This window comes from Onthophagus taurus, chromosome 2 (assembly GCF_036711975.1).
Source record: "Onthophagus taurus isolate NC chromosome 2, IU_Otau_3.0, whole genome shotgun sequence".
NCBI lineage: Eukaryota > Metazoa > Arthropoda > Insecta > Coleoptera > Scarabaeidae > Onthophagus > Onthophagus taurus.
This window is the reverse complement of record NC_091967.1, coordinates 12,581,430-12,600,059: the sequence shown is the minus strand read 5'-3', so window position 1 is coordinate 12,600,059 and position 18,630 is coordinate 12,581,430. Positions and strand designations below refer to the sequence as shown.

Here is an 18,630-nt window from a genome sequence, read left to right as displayed (position 1 = left end):
GATCCGTTCACAAGTCGTATCTCATTTCGCCATCGTTTGTATGTGTGGCTAGAATAGTTTCGGCCACCCTGGTTTGTTTGATCAATGTCTCTTGATAGTGTCGTTAACTTCCATTATTTGCTGATTTAGTTTATATACAAATCTATGTAGATTTAGTTACAAATTTGTCGTATTACAAATACAGATTTAAATAAATAAAATTTTTTTCTTTTTTTTTATCTTCGAAAAAGTAATCATCACAAAAGACTAAAAACCGGTTCTCACGATGAGAAAAAAAGGTCAATTTAAAGTTTCGTAATAAGGATAATGAATTGTTTCTTATCATGATCGAAGCTTTGAGAGTACTAAAGAAAAAATTCCGAAAAGGAAAAAGGTAATAAAATGTATTCATTAATATTCATTAGTTCACCATTCAATGCTATTTATAGAAAAAATTCGTAGAATTTTAGAAACGATGTATTTTTGGATTTAATAATGAGATGTCACACGTAGAAATTAATGAAAATAAAGATATGTGGCCCACAACTGAGAAAGCTAAACCATCAATCAATTGTATACGGAATATAAGAAAACCATTAATTTTCTAAATGAAAGCTTCTGTTAGTAGTATTGAAATATTTATTATAACGAAAATATAAATTTCTTAATAACATCTCTTATTCCTCAGTTATCAGAATAAAAAGGTAATTCTTATTGAAGCTGAAGTATGTTTAACTAAATTTACACAATTTTTATGATTATAAACTGAATTATAGGTACTTTATTTAAAGTTAACAATGAATTTGTTTTTTTTCTACCAATTCATCACTAGCACCAGTAGCAATGGACGTAGTTGTAGATCGTTGGCCAAAGATTTTTTCCACATAACATAACGTCAAATAATTTCCACACGTAAGATAGCCATTCTGCCAATTTGATACCTCTAGGAGAAGATTGCTTGAATTCCATATGATACATAAACTCATTGTCTAGTAGCCCAAGTAGCTTTCCAAAACGCTGTAATACATTGTACCGGTAAATATGTTTGGTAGAAATATTAGCCCAATTAACAACCAACATACATTGTAATAATAAAATGTAATACCTGGAAAAAATTGGAAGATGTGCTTGATGGCGCTGAATATGCAATCTAAACAAGTATTGTTCTTTCAAAATCTTCATCACAGTTCAATCGGAAGCACCTGATCGTTTTCTACCACATTCAAGGCATTTTTCCAAGAGTGGAGCTTGCGACTGTGTTCGATCTTCATAATCGTTCAGTTGATTGAAATATGTTTGAAAAACATATTTCAATCAAGGAAGATGACGGTGTAACCTCTAATAGCTCTCGGATAAACTGGCCAACGAGGTAGTGAGGACGTCCTTTATTGAACTCCAACTTTGCTGTGGTTGTGGACTATAAAAATGCTACTTAAAACAGGTAATTAGTACATGGGAGGACTCAAAGGTAGCCTTGCGCTGAAAAGAACTTCTAGGACACACACAAGTATGATAGCTCCGGCGTAAAAGAAAATCAAAGAGATTTTATGCCTCAGTAAAGGGGGCTTAAGGTCGCTCTCAGGTTTCCTGATTTCCTGATCATCTATTCAAAATTGAACAAGCTGATAATAATCAAACTTGTCGACTTTGCATCGACCTCATTCTGTGCATTATTAATCACTGTATGGAAAATATGGAAGAGCACTCAATAGTGTCCGCTCTCATTTAGTACATTCCTTGCATATTTTGAACAACTTAAATAAAGCCTTCTCCAATCAACTCAAAATGATCGCTAGTCTTGTTGGATCAATTTGCAGAAGTCTGCAAACATAAGAAATTAGCGTTGTAACAGGCAAAATTGAGAACTAACCAAATCAGACGGAAATATAAATTTTATAATGGGAATATAGATGCTACTAGAACCTAAAATAGTTTTCAACTTTACAATAACGTCAATGAAATAATCCAATAATTACAGCTTTTTAAAGGATTTAAACTTTATAATTTAATTTGTAAAAATGTGTTATTTGTACAGCATAGCATGAAGATGATTGATCAGAAATGATCAACTGATGGATGCTTCCAACTGTATAAGAATAGTTTATCTTCCAACAAGATGGATACTTGGATAATGTAGTTGGATAGGTTAGTACTTACTCTAAGATTATCGGATGGAATTATAATGATGTAAGTAGAAAGCTCCGACACATGCAGAACTTAAGTAACAAACATCACCATACGGTAAACACCTGTTTGGTGTTGTTGAAATGAGAAAGTCACGAGAACAAATACATTTACATTTTAGAGTGTAAAAATTTTCAATTTTGCGTTTATTGAGTTTTTTCTAGTTTAATACAAAATGATAAAACAAAATTCATTCTAGTTCCATCAAGTTTTTCATGCAATATATTGTTTTTTTTTTTAATATTGCGGTTCTTCAACCGTAACAAATATAGACCACGAGCAGATCCTGCTCTGGTAGTAATTAAAAACAACGGCATGTCATTTTTTCTCTTTGTATGTACATACCTGATCTCCATCCTTCTCTTTAGATCGAGTGAGTGCGGGAGTGTCGGAAATCGTCCTTGTCTCCTTTGAAACAATATTCTTCTGTCGGACGACCCATTAATTTACTTTATTTTGCGCGGGGGTGCCTTTGATGTCGACTCTCAGCGATCGTGTTGCGGCTCTGTTCCTTGCAGACGGCAACAGCACGACGATGACCTCTCCCGTTGCTCGTTTTGTGTCATTCGCGAAAATACACGCGGGCGGTTCTACTCTTACACACACGGCAATTTCTTGGCGATTTGTTCCGCCCTCGTTATATTATTAATTCTAGGTAATACCTTTTTATTGTATTATCCCTCATGTTCCTGTTATCTAGACTTTTATTTCTTCGTATTATTAATTGGACCCAATTAGAACTCACTTAAGAATACAATACTTTACTACATCATTATTTTACTTAATTAAATCTAACACCTTAACGAAGTGACTTAAAGTATTCTCCTTGTTAAAAAGATAACGTACCTAAGTGGAAACACTGTTACTATATCTTAAAAGGGATGATAAGGTTCTGGCTTCTTGTGTAGAAAGGGTGGTGTAATGGCGGTTATAAAGCGCGGCGCTTTTATTCTCTTTTCCATTAACTGCTCCTTCGTCGGAAAGGCGGCTTCAACAACGTTAGAAGCGGACATATGCCTTTACGACTCGGCTTTATGGCGTTTCTGGGGAATATTGCAGCTCGCTGCAGCAGCCGAAATAACGAAAAACGAAATGACTTCATGCTCTGTGTGACTGTGTCTGTGACTCTGTGTGTGGTGGTGTCATTTTTTTGCCGGGTTTAACTGAAAGCCGTTTCGTTTGTTCGCTATGACAGTAGTTGCAATTGAATTAGACTGTTACAATAGCTCGAAATGAAAAGCTCTTTGAGAATGATCCTTAACTCAGTTTGTTGTTAATTTTTAATTATTTTAATTTATTAGCTTCACAAATTTTAGGTAATTAGCGTCGAATAACAACTAAAACTAGAGCTAACATTAACACTAGAACTAACACTGGATCTAGAACTTGAAACTTTTTGGGCTAAACCCGAATGTTTCTAGTTCTAGTGTTAGTTCTACTTTTCATTCATTCAAAACATACAGCAATCTAGCGTTGAATTACAACTAAAACTAACAATCACTTTTGAATCATTTCATAATAATTCATTAAAAGTTATCTATTTAAAATACATATGTGTATGGTCTTGTAAATAGAACTTGTGGTGGTAGGGGTAAAGAGAGTGTATGCAGTAATAGCCAGCGGCCACGCACATAATTGACATCACAACCGCAACTCGTGACCGCAACATAATCTGGATGATTGATTTCTGCAACGTCCAGCCATCAGGTTACCAAATGAACAGTTTACGTCACTTGCCGTGCGGTTGATTTGACTAACTGCTACTTCGGGCTGTTTGTTACAGGTTCCAAAATTGCGAACACGACTCGACGTCACCAACAGGGTTCGAACCTGCACATAACTCGCGTCGACAGGGAACGGGATTCGGGCCAATTTCGATGTAATGCTCAAGGACCATCTGGAGTTTCCACCACCAGCAATCCGGCCAAATTGAACATACACTGTAAGTAAACTTTGTGAAAATTTGTTTTTCAAAAAACTTTGACGAGACTACTTTGAATTCGTCAATGGTCTTTTCCCACGTCTTGAATAGCTGGGTAAAATACGACATCAGCATCTGCTTTTGTTCGCTTTTTTCTCGCCCCGGTTGCGGTCCTATTTTTTGACTCCGCATAGGAACAATGGACGTCTGTAGAGGCGCTGTCCGCTAAAACAAACGCGCCCGCCGGAAAACAATCGAACGTCGATTGCCTCCCGGGATCCGACCTTCGAACAAAAAAAATTCTATTGAACATCGACAAAAAAAAAGACATCAATTCGATTCGTCTACTTTTTGCCCGCCCTTCTGTTTTTTCGCGACCTTTTCATCGGTGAACGCTTTTTATGAATTGATAAATATCTTCCGTAATTGCAAGGAGTGCAAATATCCAGGATTGGCTCGACGTTCCTATTCACTAGAATCATTTTAATTAAAAAGTGTGATTGGATTTTTTACTACAACTCAAACATCAATTATGCGTCTCCCCGACTTTTAGCAGAAACCAACATTATTGGCAGCTACACCATTATTTGGTATCAAGTATGAGCCAATACTGGGAAGAACTGTTATTTTATATGCCTATAAATCACGTTTTGTCGGCATCGCCGTACAAAGAGCACGTTTGCGACGAAGCCCGTGCAGAGAGCAATATGCCGCTGCGATTACAGGTACTAAAACCGTACCGCACCGTTACAAATCTGATTCCGTCCGTAACCAGCGAACTCGGCCCACAAATATATCGTAAAACCGGGAAAGTATGCGTAATTAGAAACCATAAACTTGGCGAGACGGAATAAAGCGTCTTGAAAACTGGCAGGAACCCAAATTGGAAGGCATCTTTCAAACTGGGGGTTGCTACTGACTACATAAAGTAATTGCTATCTTAAATTTACTCAATCCAACTAAAAATTTTATATCTATGTATGTTATTAGGATTTTTTGTTTGTACATAAAGATCGATGCTATTTAATTTTCTAAGGGTGTACCTACGTAATAGATATGCTAACTATAGCATATCTAATACATATTAATATATCGAGCGACACCAGAACTATGTTATTATTCCGTTCATGTTTCAACCCATTTACATATATTAATATCTTTTGGTAATAACACAAATTTCTTTATTTAGTTATATTATTTGATTACCAATTTTAGGACTAATTCTTGTATAACATTTAAGAGTTTGTTAGAAAGATAGGATTTATTTATTAGTAAATAAGAAGATTTCAAAATGCAACAAATAACAGAATGGTGGACACTGTTAGTGATAAATATTTATGTTTACTTATCCGCATCATATTAATAATAAAAAGCAACTAAAAAATGAGTTATATTTTCGTGCCAGTTGTCATCTTTTATGAATTCCTTCGGTCTTTGAAATATTTAATTATTGCGTGTCTTGACTGAAGTCACGTTAATAAAACGTTCTGGTTTACGTCGTCGTCGTCGGTCGAGTTGGCTGGCGGAAAAGAGCACCACTGTTCTGAACTGAGATACGACAAGATCTCTCGCGGTAGGTCGAAGACCCCTTTGAAACCCGCAGACTTCTCGGAGATAGGCTCCTGCACTCTGAGGACGATGAATCGTACCCAGAGGCACCTTCTCTCGACTCTCCAGTTTTAAAAACTGCCTTTTAACGAAACGTGTATTCCTATTGTAAAAGATACTCCTCCAGTACATGTGAATGTGATGTTTTTGTGTCTGGAGGAATTATAGATGTAAATAATATTGTTAAAAGATGGAGAAGATGAAAGGATAATGTTAATTTATTAGATAATATAGACTTATCGTAACTTCTCTCCCCTTTTATGGGATCACGATATCTAAACAAACGTGCCGCTATTTATAAGGGAGTGGAATAGAAGGGAACGAACAATCTTTAATGCCACCTAAACTTTTATATTCTTTCAAACGGTGCTTTGAAAGCTGTATAAATGTTTCGCCACACCTTTATATCTCCATTTATTTGCACGATTTTACAGACAAATATTGATCACAATTTTTATTAAGGTAAATTTAATAGACAGGTTTTGTTTATGTAATTCTTCGCAATTTATGGTACACATAAAAGAATATATATGTTTAAACTTTATTTTACATTGTTGTCGTGCACAAAATATTCTGATCGAACGTGGTCGCGATATCGATAGGCTTTAGTCGAGTAAACGTTCGTTTATAAATAAATGTTTACGCTATATCGACATCCCGTTATCGAACACGTTGGATCAAGACTGGATTAAGTCCCTGGCGGTGAAACGTTCACGCATTTCCTCATTTGGAAACTCTATACCTTTACAATCTATAAAATTAGATTAAAACCATATGTGACCAGAACATGGAGTACACAAGAAAAGTATCCTTCTTAATTTGTTGATAAAAAATGTATTCTATACAAAGTCACCATATCTGCTTATACAATCATATATTTATTTCTTCTGTAGATAATAATGTAAATCTTAAAATATCATTGTTATGTATTAGCAACTTATACATAGTATTTGAGTATAACAAAGACTTCAGTTTATGAAGATACTTGTGGATCTCAAAGTGTATTATGCCAGTCGATCTTTGTTTTTCAGTGTTGCTGGTCCTGAAAGAGTTTAGATTGTATACCCCTAATTCCTTAAAAGTGAAAGAACATTCATATTCACCTAGTTATAGTCAGTGGAGCAACCAAGTTTGCTTGATCATCTCATTGCCTGAAGATTGCTTGTTCACCTGATTACAACATTTTGAAGCATTCAAAATCTTGGAATCGTGAAGCTACCGCTGTTAATTTTCTGTCAATGCTACTAAACAACTGCACTTTGCTAGAAAGGAAAAACTTTTGTAATTGATATATTAGGACATTTGCCTAACCAAACAATAACGTGTTATACACTCATGCTTGATGATATATTTGCAAACATAGCTCTCATTCGACGTTATAATTAACTATTTGGGTTAACTTTTAAGTTATGATATTTTGAACATAACCTTACATAACCTTAAACATAAATGTTTGGGAATTAATTAATCTTTGCGTATCTCAAAAACTAATTGAGATATCATTATGAAATAAAAAGCAATTTAAAGCAAATTTATGTAATAATTAATACTTTGAACATCAATTCTTGGACTTTTCAAATTTCGGAGTTATGCTATTTTGAACACAACCTTACATAATCTTAAACTTAAAAGTTAGTTTAAATCTTTGTGTATCTCAAAAACTAATTGAGATATCATTATGAAATAAAAAGCAATTTAAAGCAAATTTATTTTGTAATTAATACTTTGAACCTCAATTCTTGGAATCTTCAAATTTCAGAGTTATGATTTTTGAATGCAACCTTGCATAATCTTAAACATAAATGTTAGGATAATCAGTCTTTACGTATCTTCAAAACTAATTGAGGTATCGTTATGAGATAAAAACCAATTTGAAGTATATTTATTTAATATTTAATGGTTTGAAGATCATTTCTTGGAGTTTTCAAATTTTGGAGGTGTGATTTTTTGAACGCAACCTTGCATAACTTTAAACTTAAATGTTATTATAATTAATCTTTGCGTATCTCAAAAACGAAATGAGATATCTTTCTTAATCTTTGTGATATCTATACTTTTATAATTTTTCAATAAAATCTTAAAGAATAGTATTAGATTAGAATTTTGAAGTAGTAGATGTATTTAATGGTAAAAAAGTTTGTTGGGGATGTGTGACTTTTGACTGTACCTAATGAAAATATTTATCGGACCTTTCAACGAACAGCATCTCCAACGCGGGAAGAAAACAAACGTAACCTCTTTTTACGCCCGTCAAACGAAAACAAATATTTGGCTTTGGCCCTGTGAACCTTCCGACCCCCGTTCGTTGTTGTTTAACACCGTGGCTATTTTCATTTCGGACGTGAACAACGCTGAAATTGATTGAACGTCTGTTTGGAATTTAAAAAATTTTCAGTTTAACAAAAAACCTTTCGTACAACCAAATAAAAGCACGAGTTAAATCCTGAAAATAGAAAGTGTTAAAATCAACCTTCAATTTTATCTAGAAACTTATTCCCCTCACATTACCTTGAAGATAAAATAAATAGATCACATATTTTACTTAAATCGTGCTAGATACAACATAAATGTACTGATAAATCAGATAACTTAGATTCTTATAAAGATTTTGATTTCTTTGCGTCTGTTTATTAAGTCATATTTTCAACGTGATTTAGTGATAAATCGCGGTAATAAAAGGTACGAGTTATGAACGTAATTTCAAAAGCTTTCGACCGGATTTATACGCTTGGTTCTTTGAAACGCTTGCACTTAACGTCACTCACGGCGATTCATAAACAACAAAACTCGGTTCATCAATCGCGACACCGCACTACATTGTGCTAAATTTAACGGGCGGCAACGCGTCCCGTCAAGTAATAAAGAGAACCTCGCATCCTGTCGATACGCTACGAACCGCGACAGCTTTGTTTCACCCCCTTCAAAGCCGAGATTCGTTTCGAAGGCCACTCACTTGTACTCTCTCTATAAATATAAATTTTATGAAACGCGAGCACGCTTCTAGAACGCAACGTGCGTTGTTTACAATTGTAAGCTCGATTTCAGCTTTACTGTTTACCCGAACTTGAATCTCCTCGACTAAACCGTGATGTACAAGATCTTTCGACAGCCGATTTAAAAACCTCTTTCGGTTGTTTAAAGTGAAAAGTGACAGTTTAGAATTTTAAAGTTATCAGTAAAAACACTTACTTTAAAATGTCAGCTGTAACGAAATTATGAACGACCTAAATAGTACTTATAATATCATCATATTTAGTTATCCATAGTAAGTTAAAGAATAAAAGAGGGATGAATGGAGAGTTTGTGAGAGAATTCGATGAGTCGTACGGTTAAATATGTGTCCAAGTTCCTCTTTATCGAGTGTGTTTGTATAGAACGCGGCATTCCAGTGGAGAACATCGAAGATAAACGGCCGAAGCAATTGCCCACCATAAATCAGTTGTCGGCAGATAAGGAAGGTCGCACAATGATCGCCACTTATGCTTCTTGCCGTTGGACGTTTCTTTTTGGATCGCGTTCACTTCTTGGAGGTCAACAGCGGACCTGTTCTTCTTGATTCCGAGAAGCAAAATATTCTGGTACGGAATCACTATTACGATTATCAGTTCTCGTTAATACATTTTATTTGTTTTTAAGTTTCAATCTCTAAATGAAGGCTTTATATACAATGCTAAATAAGGAATCGGCTCAGTAACGAATCTCGAGAGTTTAAAATTGACGTTGAAAGGTACGCTCTTGTAAACCTCGTTAGTGAGATGTAATTTTTCTTAAAACCTCGTTACCATTGCGCATTTAAAATGAACCAGGCAAACAAAGGCACCTATTGCCATATGTCACCGCGGTTAATGCATTGTCACACCGGCTGACCAAATATGTTCCTCCTCTGGCAGGTAATTCATAGCATTTTCTCTCCGGGTGCCCATGCATAACATGCATGTGGAAGTAGAGAGGAAACGCATAATTTATCTGACAACCGAAGTTTATCATTGTCTCACTCCCGGACCTTGGTAATCGAATCGTGAAGTTGGGAATTTCGACCACCGTCGAACGAACACCACCTGTAAGCTCTCTAATTGGTAAACATTGTTCTTCACCCAAAAAACTTACCATTTATTCTCAGCTACTGTTTGTCTATGCTTTTTTTTTCCGTCCCATGGGAACTGTATAACGTAATAGGTGAGGATGTAATAATTAATTTGGATTTTTCTCAGACTATAATTTTTAATTAGTTTCTTACTTCAATGGTAAACACCTTGGATTGTATTTTTCTTTTTTTTTTGACATCCAAACCTTCTTTATTGCAGAGTTATAGGTTACAACTCTCTCGGTACCTATAATTAATCTTGGATAGCTCACGATCTCTTGAGAAATTACAGATAAACTATCGAAGGATTGCAGATAATGATCTGGTGGGTGCAACGCCATCTAAGATCCAGTTATATTCGCGTTCAAACGTGAAACTCAGAGTTGTATCTAGGTTCATATTATAACTACAAAACATACTATTAATATTATCTATTTAATACATCAAGATATTTAAATGTAAATGTTAGCGCTCATAGATAGAATCCAACTCGGGTTATTCCACAAGTTGGTCTAATTTATGTTCATAGATAAATTTGGGGTATTTCCTAAGTTGCCTATGCAATTTATAAATCAAGGATGGTAAAGTTATTCAGAGTAAGATTGTTGTATACTTTGCATTGAAATAAAACTAGACCTAGAACTAGAAAGTTTCGGGTTTACCCGTGCATCTTCAGGGTAAATATATTAGTCCATTACATCGAGATTTTACTGTATTTACATTTATATACAGAAATGAATAAAAAGCACTATTAACAATACTTTCTACTACGTATGGTTGAGCACTTGAGTTATTTCAGTTTGTACGGTAAACGTGCATTTAATTATATGCGAGGATTAAGGATAAATAAGTAATTTCGCTTTAATGAAAACGGGAAAACGTAAAGATAACATGGCGCCTTATAAATCTGTCATGATACGAGAGAGGTGGGGAACGAACTTAACAAGAACGAACGACAGCAGGGAGCCAATGATATAATGAGCTTATTCTACAAACGAGATGACTAATGAGCGTTAATTAAAGCTATTAAATTCGGTGTGATTTTCCATCGATTTTAACTGGTCTATTAATTAAAATATTGTTAGGAATAATTATTAAAAATTCACAAACTTTTATATTCGTGCAAGAAATCCGGATGTTTTCGTATGGGAAAGGAAGTAAACGTTAAATTAGGTGTGACAGGGCTTCCCTTACGCCCTTAGCTCTATCGGTGGATCCGGGTAGTCACCGCTGTCGCTAAAAATCACGTGAAGTGTGTGCGCTGTGCTCTTAGCTACGTGCTGTACATGTCAGCGTAATTTATGGGGGTGTGGAGGGTGACTTCGTCTCGTTATTTAAGAGGGGACGGGGAAGAAATACTGTTCTAACCTTTTCAGGGGTTTAACGGTAGCTATGAAGGTTTTAACGTTAAAAAGGATCACAAAAATATTTTGGTTTCCATGAAGATATAAAAATTTAAACATTCTTGTGGACACAGATACCAATGCGACCTAACTAAACATATCAGAATTTGTTTTAACACTATAAAACTCGGTATTCGTGTACGGTTCGGACAAATACAATAAAAACTGGGAGACGAATACCTTTTAAAAGTGCATCGAAGCCATCTCCAGACGTTTACCTTTATCCAACTAATAGCCCCTTTAGACAGTCAGCCGGTCTGTAACCCTGACGTGTTTGTCTTCTACCTGAGTTGACCCCGATAATAACATATAAGCTCGGTCGGCTTTCGGTGGATCTTCATCAATGCCATCTAATGGATGTTTCGAGCCGTATTAATACGTCGTTTTCAATCCCCATAGGCCCATCGTGTTCTACCTACCCATGAAGTCAATGTGGTTGCCCTTATTGAAACCGATTTCCAATAGACGGTACAGGATCCTAACACGGCTAAAGAGTGAAGCACGTATACGATTCAATCAGTATACGTTGTCGCATTGTATAGAGGCAAAGGCATGTTGTAAATGGTAGACCGCCAAAGCACTCGGATTTCGGTTAATTTGTGTTTGAATGAAAGTTATGCGCATTACAACACAATGGTTTGAAGCTACGTTGCAAACTCCATGATACAATAGAATTTGCTTAAAATAAACATAATCAGATTTGCAGGTTGACATTGGAATTCTAATTAATACGCAAATATAACATACGAGTATTTAAAAAAATAAAATCATTAAGTATAAAGGATCTTCATATAAAAGAGGCATTGCAAAGTCGGCATCTATAAAGCTAGTTAGCAAGAGGTTAATGTTGTAATATATCGTAATCAAACAAACGTAATTCGTTTAACTTTTTTATTCTTGTAAATAATCAACAAGCATTTCGAAATATTTTCTTCGGAGTAAGAATTCGAAATTAAAAGCCAACTCTATACCCGGCAACCGTGTGGCTCTTAAAATAAATCGAGAAGTGCTGCCGCAAATCCGACCTTGAACTTAAGAAAGCAAGATCCAGGGATGTCTTCAGGCAATTAACCAGAAATATTCTTGAGGTGCAAAACTATTTTATCTATTTATAAATTCTATGGCAATTTTTATGTTTAATTAAATATAAATAATTGTAAATTTAAATACACAAAGAACGATTATGAAGAGAACAACATAGATATTGAAGTGAATTTAATAAAAACATATAGCTGTGATTGCCTTTTTAATAATCATCAGTTCACGCGATGAGTCATTTAGTTTTCTGTTACAAATCTTCTACATAAGGCCTGTTTTAGTTCAAGAGTTATGCAATTCAGAACTACAGAACTCTTGAACCAAAACAGACCTATAGTCATTCTCCCAACGTCTTCGAAAATGTTATACGAAAAACCACGTGCTATTGATGTATCAATTGACGCAATTGGAAGATTAGGAAATAAACTTTCGACACTATATCTTCAACAAGAATATGACTAGAGGCAGATACGTCCCTATTTTCACATTTTAATAATTCTGAATCACAATGAAGAAAGCCAGATTTAAACAAATTATTACGGATTAGAGCTTTTTTGTAACGGCTTCGAGAAAGGGGTACCTTCACGTTGAAGAAATGCACGTTGCTCCCAGCATCGTCTGGGACAACTACAACCATACTACGGGTTTCTGCATTGAGAGTTCTCTTCACAGATGAATATCATTTTACTAAGGATTGTGTTCTCAATTCTCCAAACACCATGTCTGGGTAGACAAAAACCTTCATGCCACGAAATTTGTTATCAATGTGTGGGTACATATTCTAAATGGTTATGCGATTGAACCGTACATTTTTCCATCCAGACTAACTTACTTGATCTTTCTATAACAAGTATTGGACGTGTTGTTGGATGCTGTGCCATTGAACGTCTTTCAAGACATGTGATTTCAACGTGCGCCCTTTGTAGCACGTGAACGGTACATTTCCGGACTTGGGTTCAATTCAAAATATTATCGTCTCAGTCCCTTTTACAAGTCCTAGAAGTTTGTAAGTGGAATTCTAGAGCACTATGCATACGAATTGGATTTGTTTTTTAACGTAAAATAAAACAAAAATATTTACACATACTACTTTTCCCTATAACTTATGAAAACAATCCCGATTTTTCATTTTCCTAATCTGTGTGCTTACCACAGATTAGATATAATATATTGTTATATTACGCTTGAAATGCCCTCTTTTAGTATAAACTCAACTTTTCCTTTAAAACTACAAACATTATTTTTTATCACTACACCATATAATATTATTCAAGTTTTAATGGCAAAACTGTGTTTCAACAAGTGACTAAATTAGCAATTTATATAAAACCAAGTACATAAATTTTCATTAAAGCACAGCTCTACGCCTTAGCTTTACTAACAGTTACTTCTGCAATAAATTGTGTTATTTATAAAAATCGCTTTAATTGAATATCTTATTACAAGTTACTTTTTATTTTTGTGATCAGATATTCCATTCAATTTGATTTTGCTATCTTCCAATTCTTTTTTGGTCTGTTCCCAGTACATTTTGACGGTATCTAATTCGATCTCGAATTGCTTCTTCTCGGCTTTCCTTTTTTCGCCCTCCTCTTTCAAGCGTTGAACAAATTTTTCCAATTCCGCTCGTTTTAATTTTGATATATCTACACCATCTACAAATCGACCGATTGGCGAAATGCTCTTCTTTGATCCATTATTTTTCGATGACATAACTTAAAAGACAATTTCACTTTCGTTAATATGACAAAGCAATTGTTAAAAAATTGTTATTTTTTTACCCTCACTTTCTTGATATTTTTCCTTCCAGCAGGAAACGTTACCATATTCTAAAATACGTTCTTAGTTTGGTCATTGCGATTTGAAATATTAACGTTACAATTTGAGGTGTTATCCGCGTCGAAATAATAAGTATTTTGTTGCATAGAAACATTGGAATTTAATAAAAATAATATTTAATTTAATAAATATTAATAATATTCATAAATAAAAATTGAATTTGTCAAAAATGTATCTCTGGTTTAATTAGAAGGAATATGTCATCAAGACCCCCTGAATAAGCTGATTATAACTAGCTCTCTGCGGTCGTTATTTTCCTTTTAGGCACTGCATTCGTTTTGTTAAACGCCTCCCGCATGACAGATTTGCAAGCGCCGAGTTACGCGCACGCAGCACGTTCGCTTGTATTCATTAGCTGTACCGTTGAGGGTTTATTAATTCTCGCTCCGTTGATGGGTTAATGGATGTACGTTAAAAGACGTTGAAAAACGTCCCTGCGCGACCAACCATTCGCCGTTGCTCGCCTCAACGAAAGAACAACCTCAAAGAAAACCAACGATGCCGAGGAACGATCATCGTCTTGATGAATCCGAGTGGTATCACGTATAACGCGCATTCCATATCCCTCATTAAATATTAATTAGGAGGGGAAGACTTGAACTCAAAAGAGAAATAGATGTACACTAATGCCTTATTTATGCATTTCTAAGCTATTGCTACATTCGCACGTTCGTTTCTAGTGTTATGATCAAACATTTTGTGGCAATCATATTCGTATTAAGTACAACATTTATTTGTACATCATAATCCAAATCCGTGTATACAAAAGATCGAGGTTCTCTTTAAATAATTTTGTATTACTACATCTTAGACGGATTGTTGTAGCATTATTGTGCTAATGATTTAACAGTTTTTAGACAAAGACTATATTTGAAGTAAATGTGACATTAATGAGGGTAATATCTTTTCTTCAACACTATCTTCATTTTTTCACTATCAGCTATTTTATTTCTATCTCTTTCTGGGTAATCTCATCTCTTAGAGGATATGTGGTGCTTCAATATCTGAATTCTAGCAGTAATTTGTTACAAAGAATTATTCAGAATATATGTAGATGCAATAACATTACAGATATACAAAATTAAAAAGTTAAAAGTATAAAAAATTTAAAAAAATTACAAACCTCCTTGCCTGTACAGTAAAATGTTATATTAATATGGAATTATTCGACGCGGAATTAATTGTTAATGGGTACATTTTAAGAGAGAAATGTAAAATTGAGAAAGAGCGGAAAATTCTCTTTCCTTTGAAAAAGCATTGCTGTCAACAAAGCTAGCAAATGGCTACATCTCTACGGCAGTAATGGTTATCTTGGAAAAATAGGAAACTATATTCTGGTTTCGTTTCAATATGGCCACAATATAACCAAGACATTTCTGAAAATTTTTATCACAATAAAAACTTCCAAGCTCGTTTTGCCCAGAACACATTAAGTAACATCCTAAATAATGACCTTGTTTCCCTAAGACATTAGAAATAAATCTTGACAGTTTTCGCATGCACTACTTATTGATTTCTACAGCAGGGTCACATTGTATTTTTATTGAAGAAGAGGTTGTCTAAGGCCAAGGCGCTACAACTGACATCTTCAACACTAATTACATAAAAAAAACATTGATGTTTCAGAAACGTTTCAGAAAAATCAAATTTCATATTGATTATCATTATTGTTGTTATAATCTCCGAATTAAGAAAAATTTACTTTATATATTTAACATTTATCTTATCCCCAACATAATTCTTTGAAAATAATGAGTCCATAAATGTTAACGATTTCTCCCTGTTTTCATATCGTTTCTCACATGGACGGACTTGCGCATCTTTGTTTGTGTTTCCTTTCGTTTAGGGACCGGCTTTGTATGTGCAAAATATTTCAGGAGACACAAGGGGTTCGCTTCCCAAACGGAAGAGATATACGTAGGTAGGGTGAAAGAATGTCACATTTTACCGAACCCGATCACGTACTAATGCCGAGGCGGTTCTGTTTCGCCATCGCCGAAACGATCGATGAGTTTTATCTTCGCCAGACACGGCCGGAGGAACGAATAAATTGTCGAAAGACGTAAATGCCAAATTTACGGGAATATCGTAACGGCGCATTTTCCGCTATCGCCTTTTTCGCTCTTTTCTTTAGTCATTGGCCGGCGGTAATGGAGAGAATTACCCGAGATGAGGTTGAAGAGATATTGGTTTAACCTCGATTAGCTCGTTTAGGTAAATGGTAATGGACGAAGACGGTTTGGATCTTTGGGTGGTTTAGATAAGTTTTAATGAGAAAATAAAATTAGAAGAAAATTAAATTGGTTACCTAAATGAAATCGTACTTGGAAATAATGCCGATTGTCATTTTCGGTCGCTCATTTAACACTGGATCGTAATCAGATTTTGGTGAAGAGGAAAGCAATTGGAATTCAAACACTTCAGGACGGTCGAGCGTTCGTGATCCAGGAACCCGAGTTCGGAACAATTAGATTTAATCAGTGCTCGACTACGATACTCCCTTGTCCCTGTATGGAGTGTAAATGGAAGAGATTCCAACGAATCGACATTCGGTTGGTTCTATTCCGAACATTTCCCGTATTCCTACTTTGAAACTTTCCCTTGTGTTAGTTTTCCAAGCGGACAATCGGGACTGAAGTAAAACAACCCTGCGCAAAAAAAAGGTTTGGACGTAGTTGGAAGGGGTCGGATTCAAAATATCCGTGAGTCACCGAGAGGGCCTTTATCGCCAGATTAGGCACCCTTAGTTTTCGTTGAATGCGATCGAAAACGGCGCCTACCCCTCGGGACAAGTTTAGGTTGATGAAACTTGGGATTGGAAAAATAAACGACCAGCTTAAACTGTACCGTTAAAGCATCGATATTTTAGACTTTTATTTGTTCTTTTTAGAATTTTATTCGCTAGTTAATTAGAAGAAAACAGATTTATCTGCTCAAGAAATACATAAGAAACGCGGAAGCTTGTATATACAAGTTTCGTTGAATACACTGTACTATAATCGTTAAGTAATTGAACGTTCACTAGACGGTTAATTGCCTTTAATGCTGACTTGATCGATCTACTCGAAGACGCGTGGATAAAATTACAAATGTTTCTGCTACGAGTGTAGCTCTTGGATGGCATTCTATGCCTTTTTCAAATTCTTTCAGCAATTTTTAAATAATGAGAATTACTTCTAATTAATTTCAACATAAAAAAAACATCATGTTATCTTGTAATTCGATTTTAAAAAAAATTTATTGTTATTATTTATCGATTTTCCCCGTATAATCCTATCAAAAGTTAATCCTATAGGAACTAATCTACCATTCTATTCGCGTCCACAGAACCGAATACGTTTTATATTAGACCACCCGTCGCTAGTTATTGCAACATTTCGATTCGCCCTTCGACAAACCAATGTAAATATTCGATTACCTCGATGAAATTGTAACAGATGTCTGACGGGCGAGACGTAGTTCGGGGTCGAATTGCCTAAGGGCAAACGGCGAAGGGTGAAGGGTTAGGCATCGTGTATAACCCTTTCGACAAGGCTGCTGCCACTTAGGCCCCCTTAGGCGATCACCTGGGGCTGGAACGCATCGTTCCTAATAACATCAACACAATACAGACGTGGTAATTTCTAATAACTCAAGGGGGACCCGAAACGAGACGATAACGTAGGGAGTTGATGATGAGACTACTCAGATTCTAGAGAGGAAGTGCACCATTATTAGCATCGCTGCCTATACGTGCCTTCAGGCTACTTTCTGTACTCTGCGTTACCGTTCGATCGAACTCCGGATGGGTAAAAGGAAGTTTCAATTTATTTGTAACTGTTATAATAACTTCAAACAAGTTGTTTGTGTATATATACAACAATCTTGTATTATAATGACAAAATTTCCTACTGTCGGAGGTAATTCCATACATACATGTATTATAATGAAGTGAACGTTGATAATAATTGGTTGTTAAAGTCGATAATAGGTGTCTATCAGGTACAAAGAAATGTAAAAAAATATAACTGCCGCAGCGATCCGATGTAATCTTCGTAATAGCTAGTCTAGAACAACAGCCTTTCCCCCCACAATACACCACATCCAAACAACAACAATACACGCCACGCATCGTGCCATTCGGTAAACAGCTGCGGGATGTATAGAAAGGGACCACCCCCATTTGCCCTCAGGGACCAGACGAGGTTAAGGTAGGACCTAATCAAACTAACGCAGGGGCTCATACAGCGTTGACGCAACGGTTAAACACATCGTACGGGTCTGATTTTATCGATAAGTAATTTAAAAACAGAATCAATGTGTTACATTTAACACCTACCACAAAAAAACAATCATGGGCATAATTATAACATATTTTAATTTAAACGAATTTCAATGAAATACAAATTTTATTAAATCATATTTATTTTATTAAATATTATCGAATGATGTCCAATTGTAAAACGGGAATTATTTCATTTAAAATTAATATGATTGGGAATATAAATTTAATATTAGCCGCGGTTTATTATTTAAAAATTATTGCAAGAAATCAATTGTAGCAGATTTCAGGGGATTTAATGGGAATATATAAT

At 35.2% G+C, this 18,630-nt stretch overlaps 1 protein-coding gene across 1 annotated transcript in view; it reads left to right on the top strand.

Annotated features, from left to right (window-relative positions):
- LOC111425919 (tyrosine-protein kinase-like otk) overlaps window positions 1-18,630 on the top strand; it is a 77,598-nt gene that overhangs the window by 13,744 nt on the left and 45,224 nt on the right. The window contains exon 3 of the mRNA XM_023060212.2: window positions 3,947-4,105. Coding sequence (XP_022915980.2) covers window positions 3,947-4,105 — 159 coding nt within the window. The remainder of the gene's footprint in view (window positions 1-3,946; window positions 4,106-18,630) is intronic.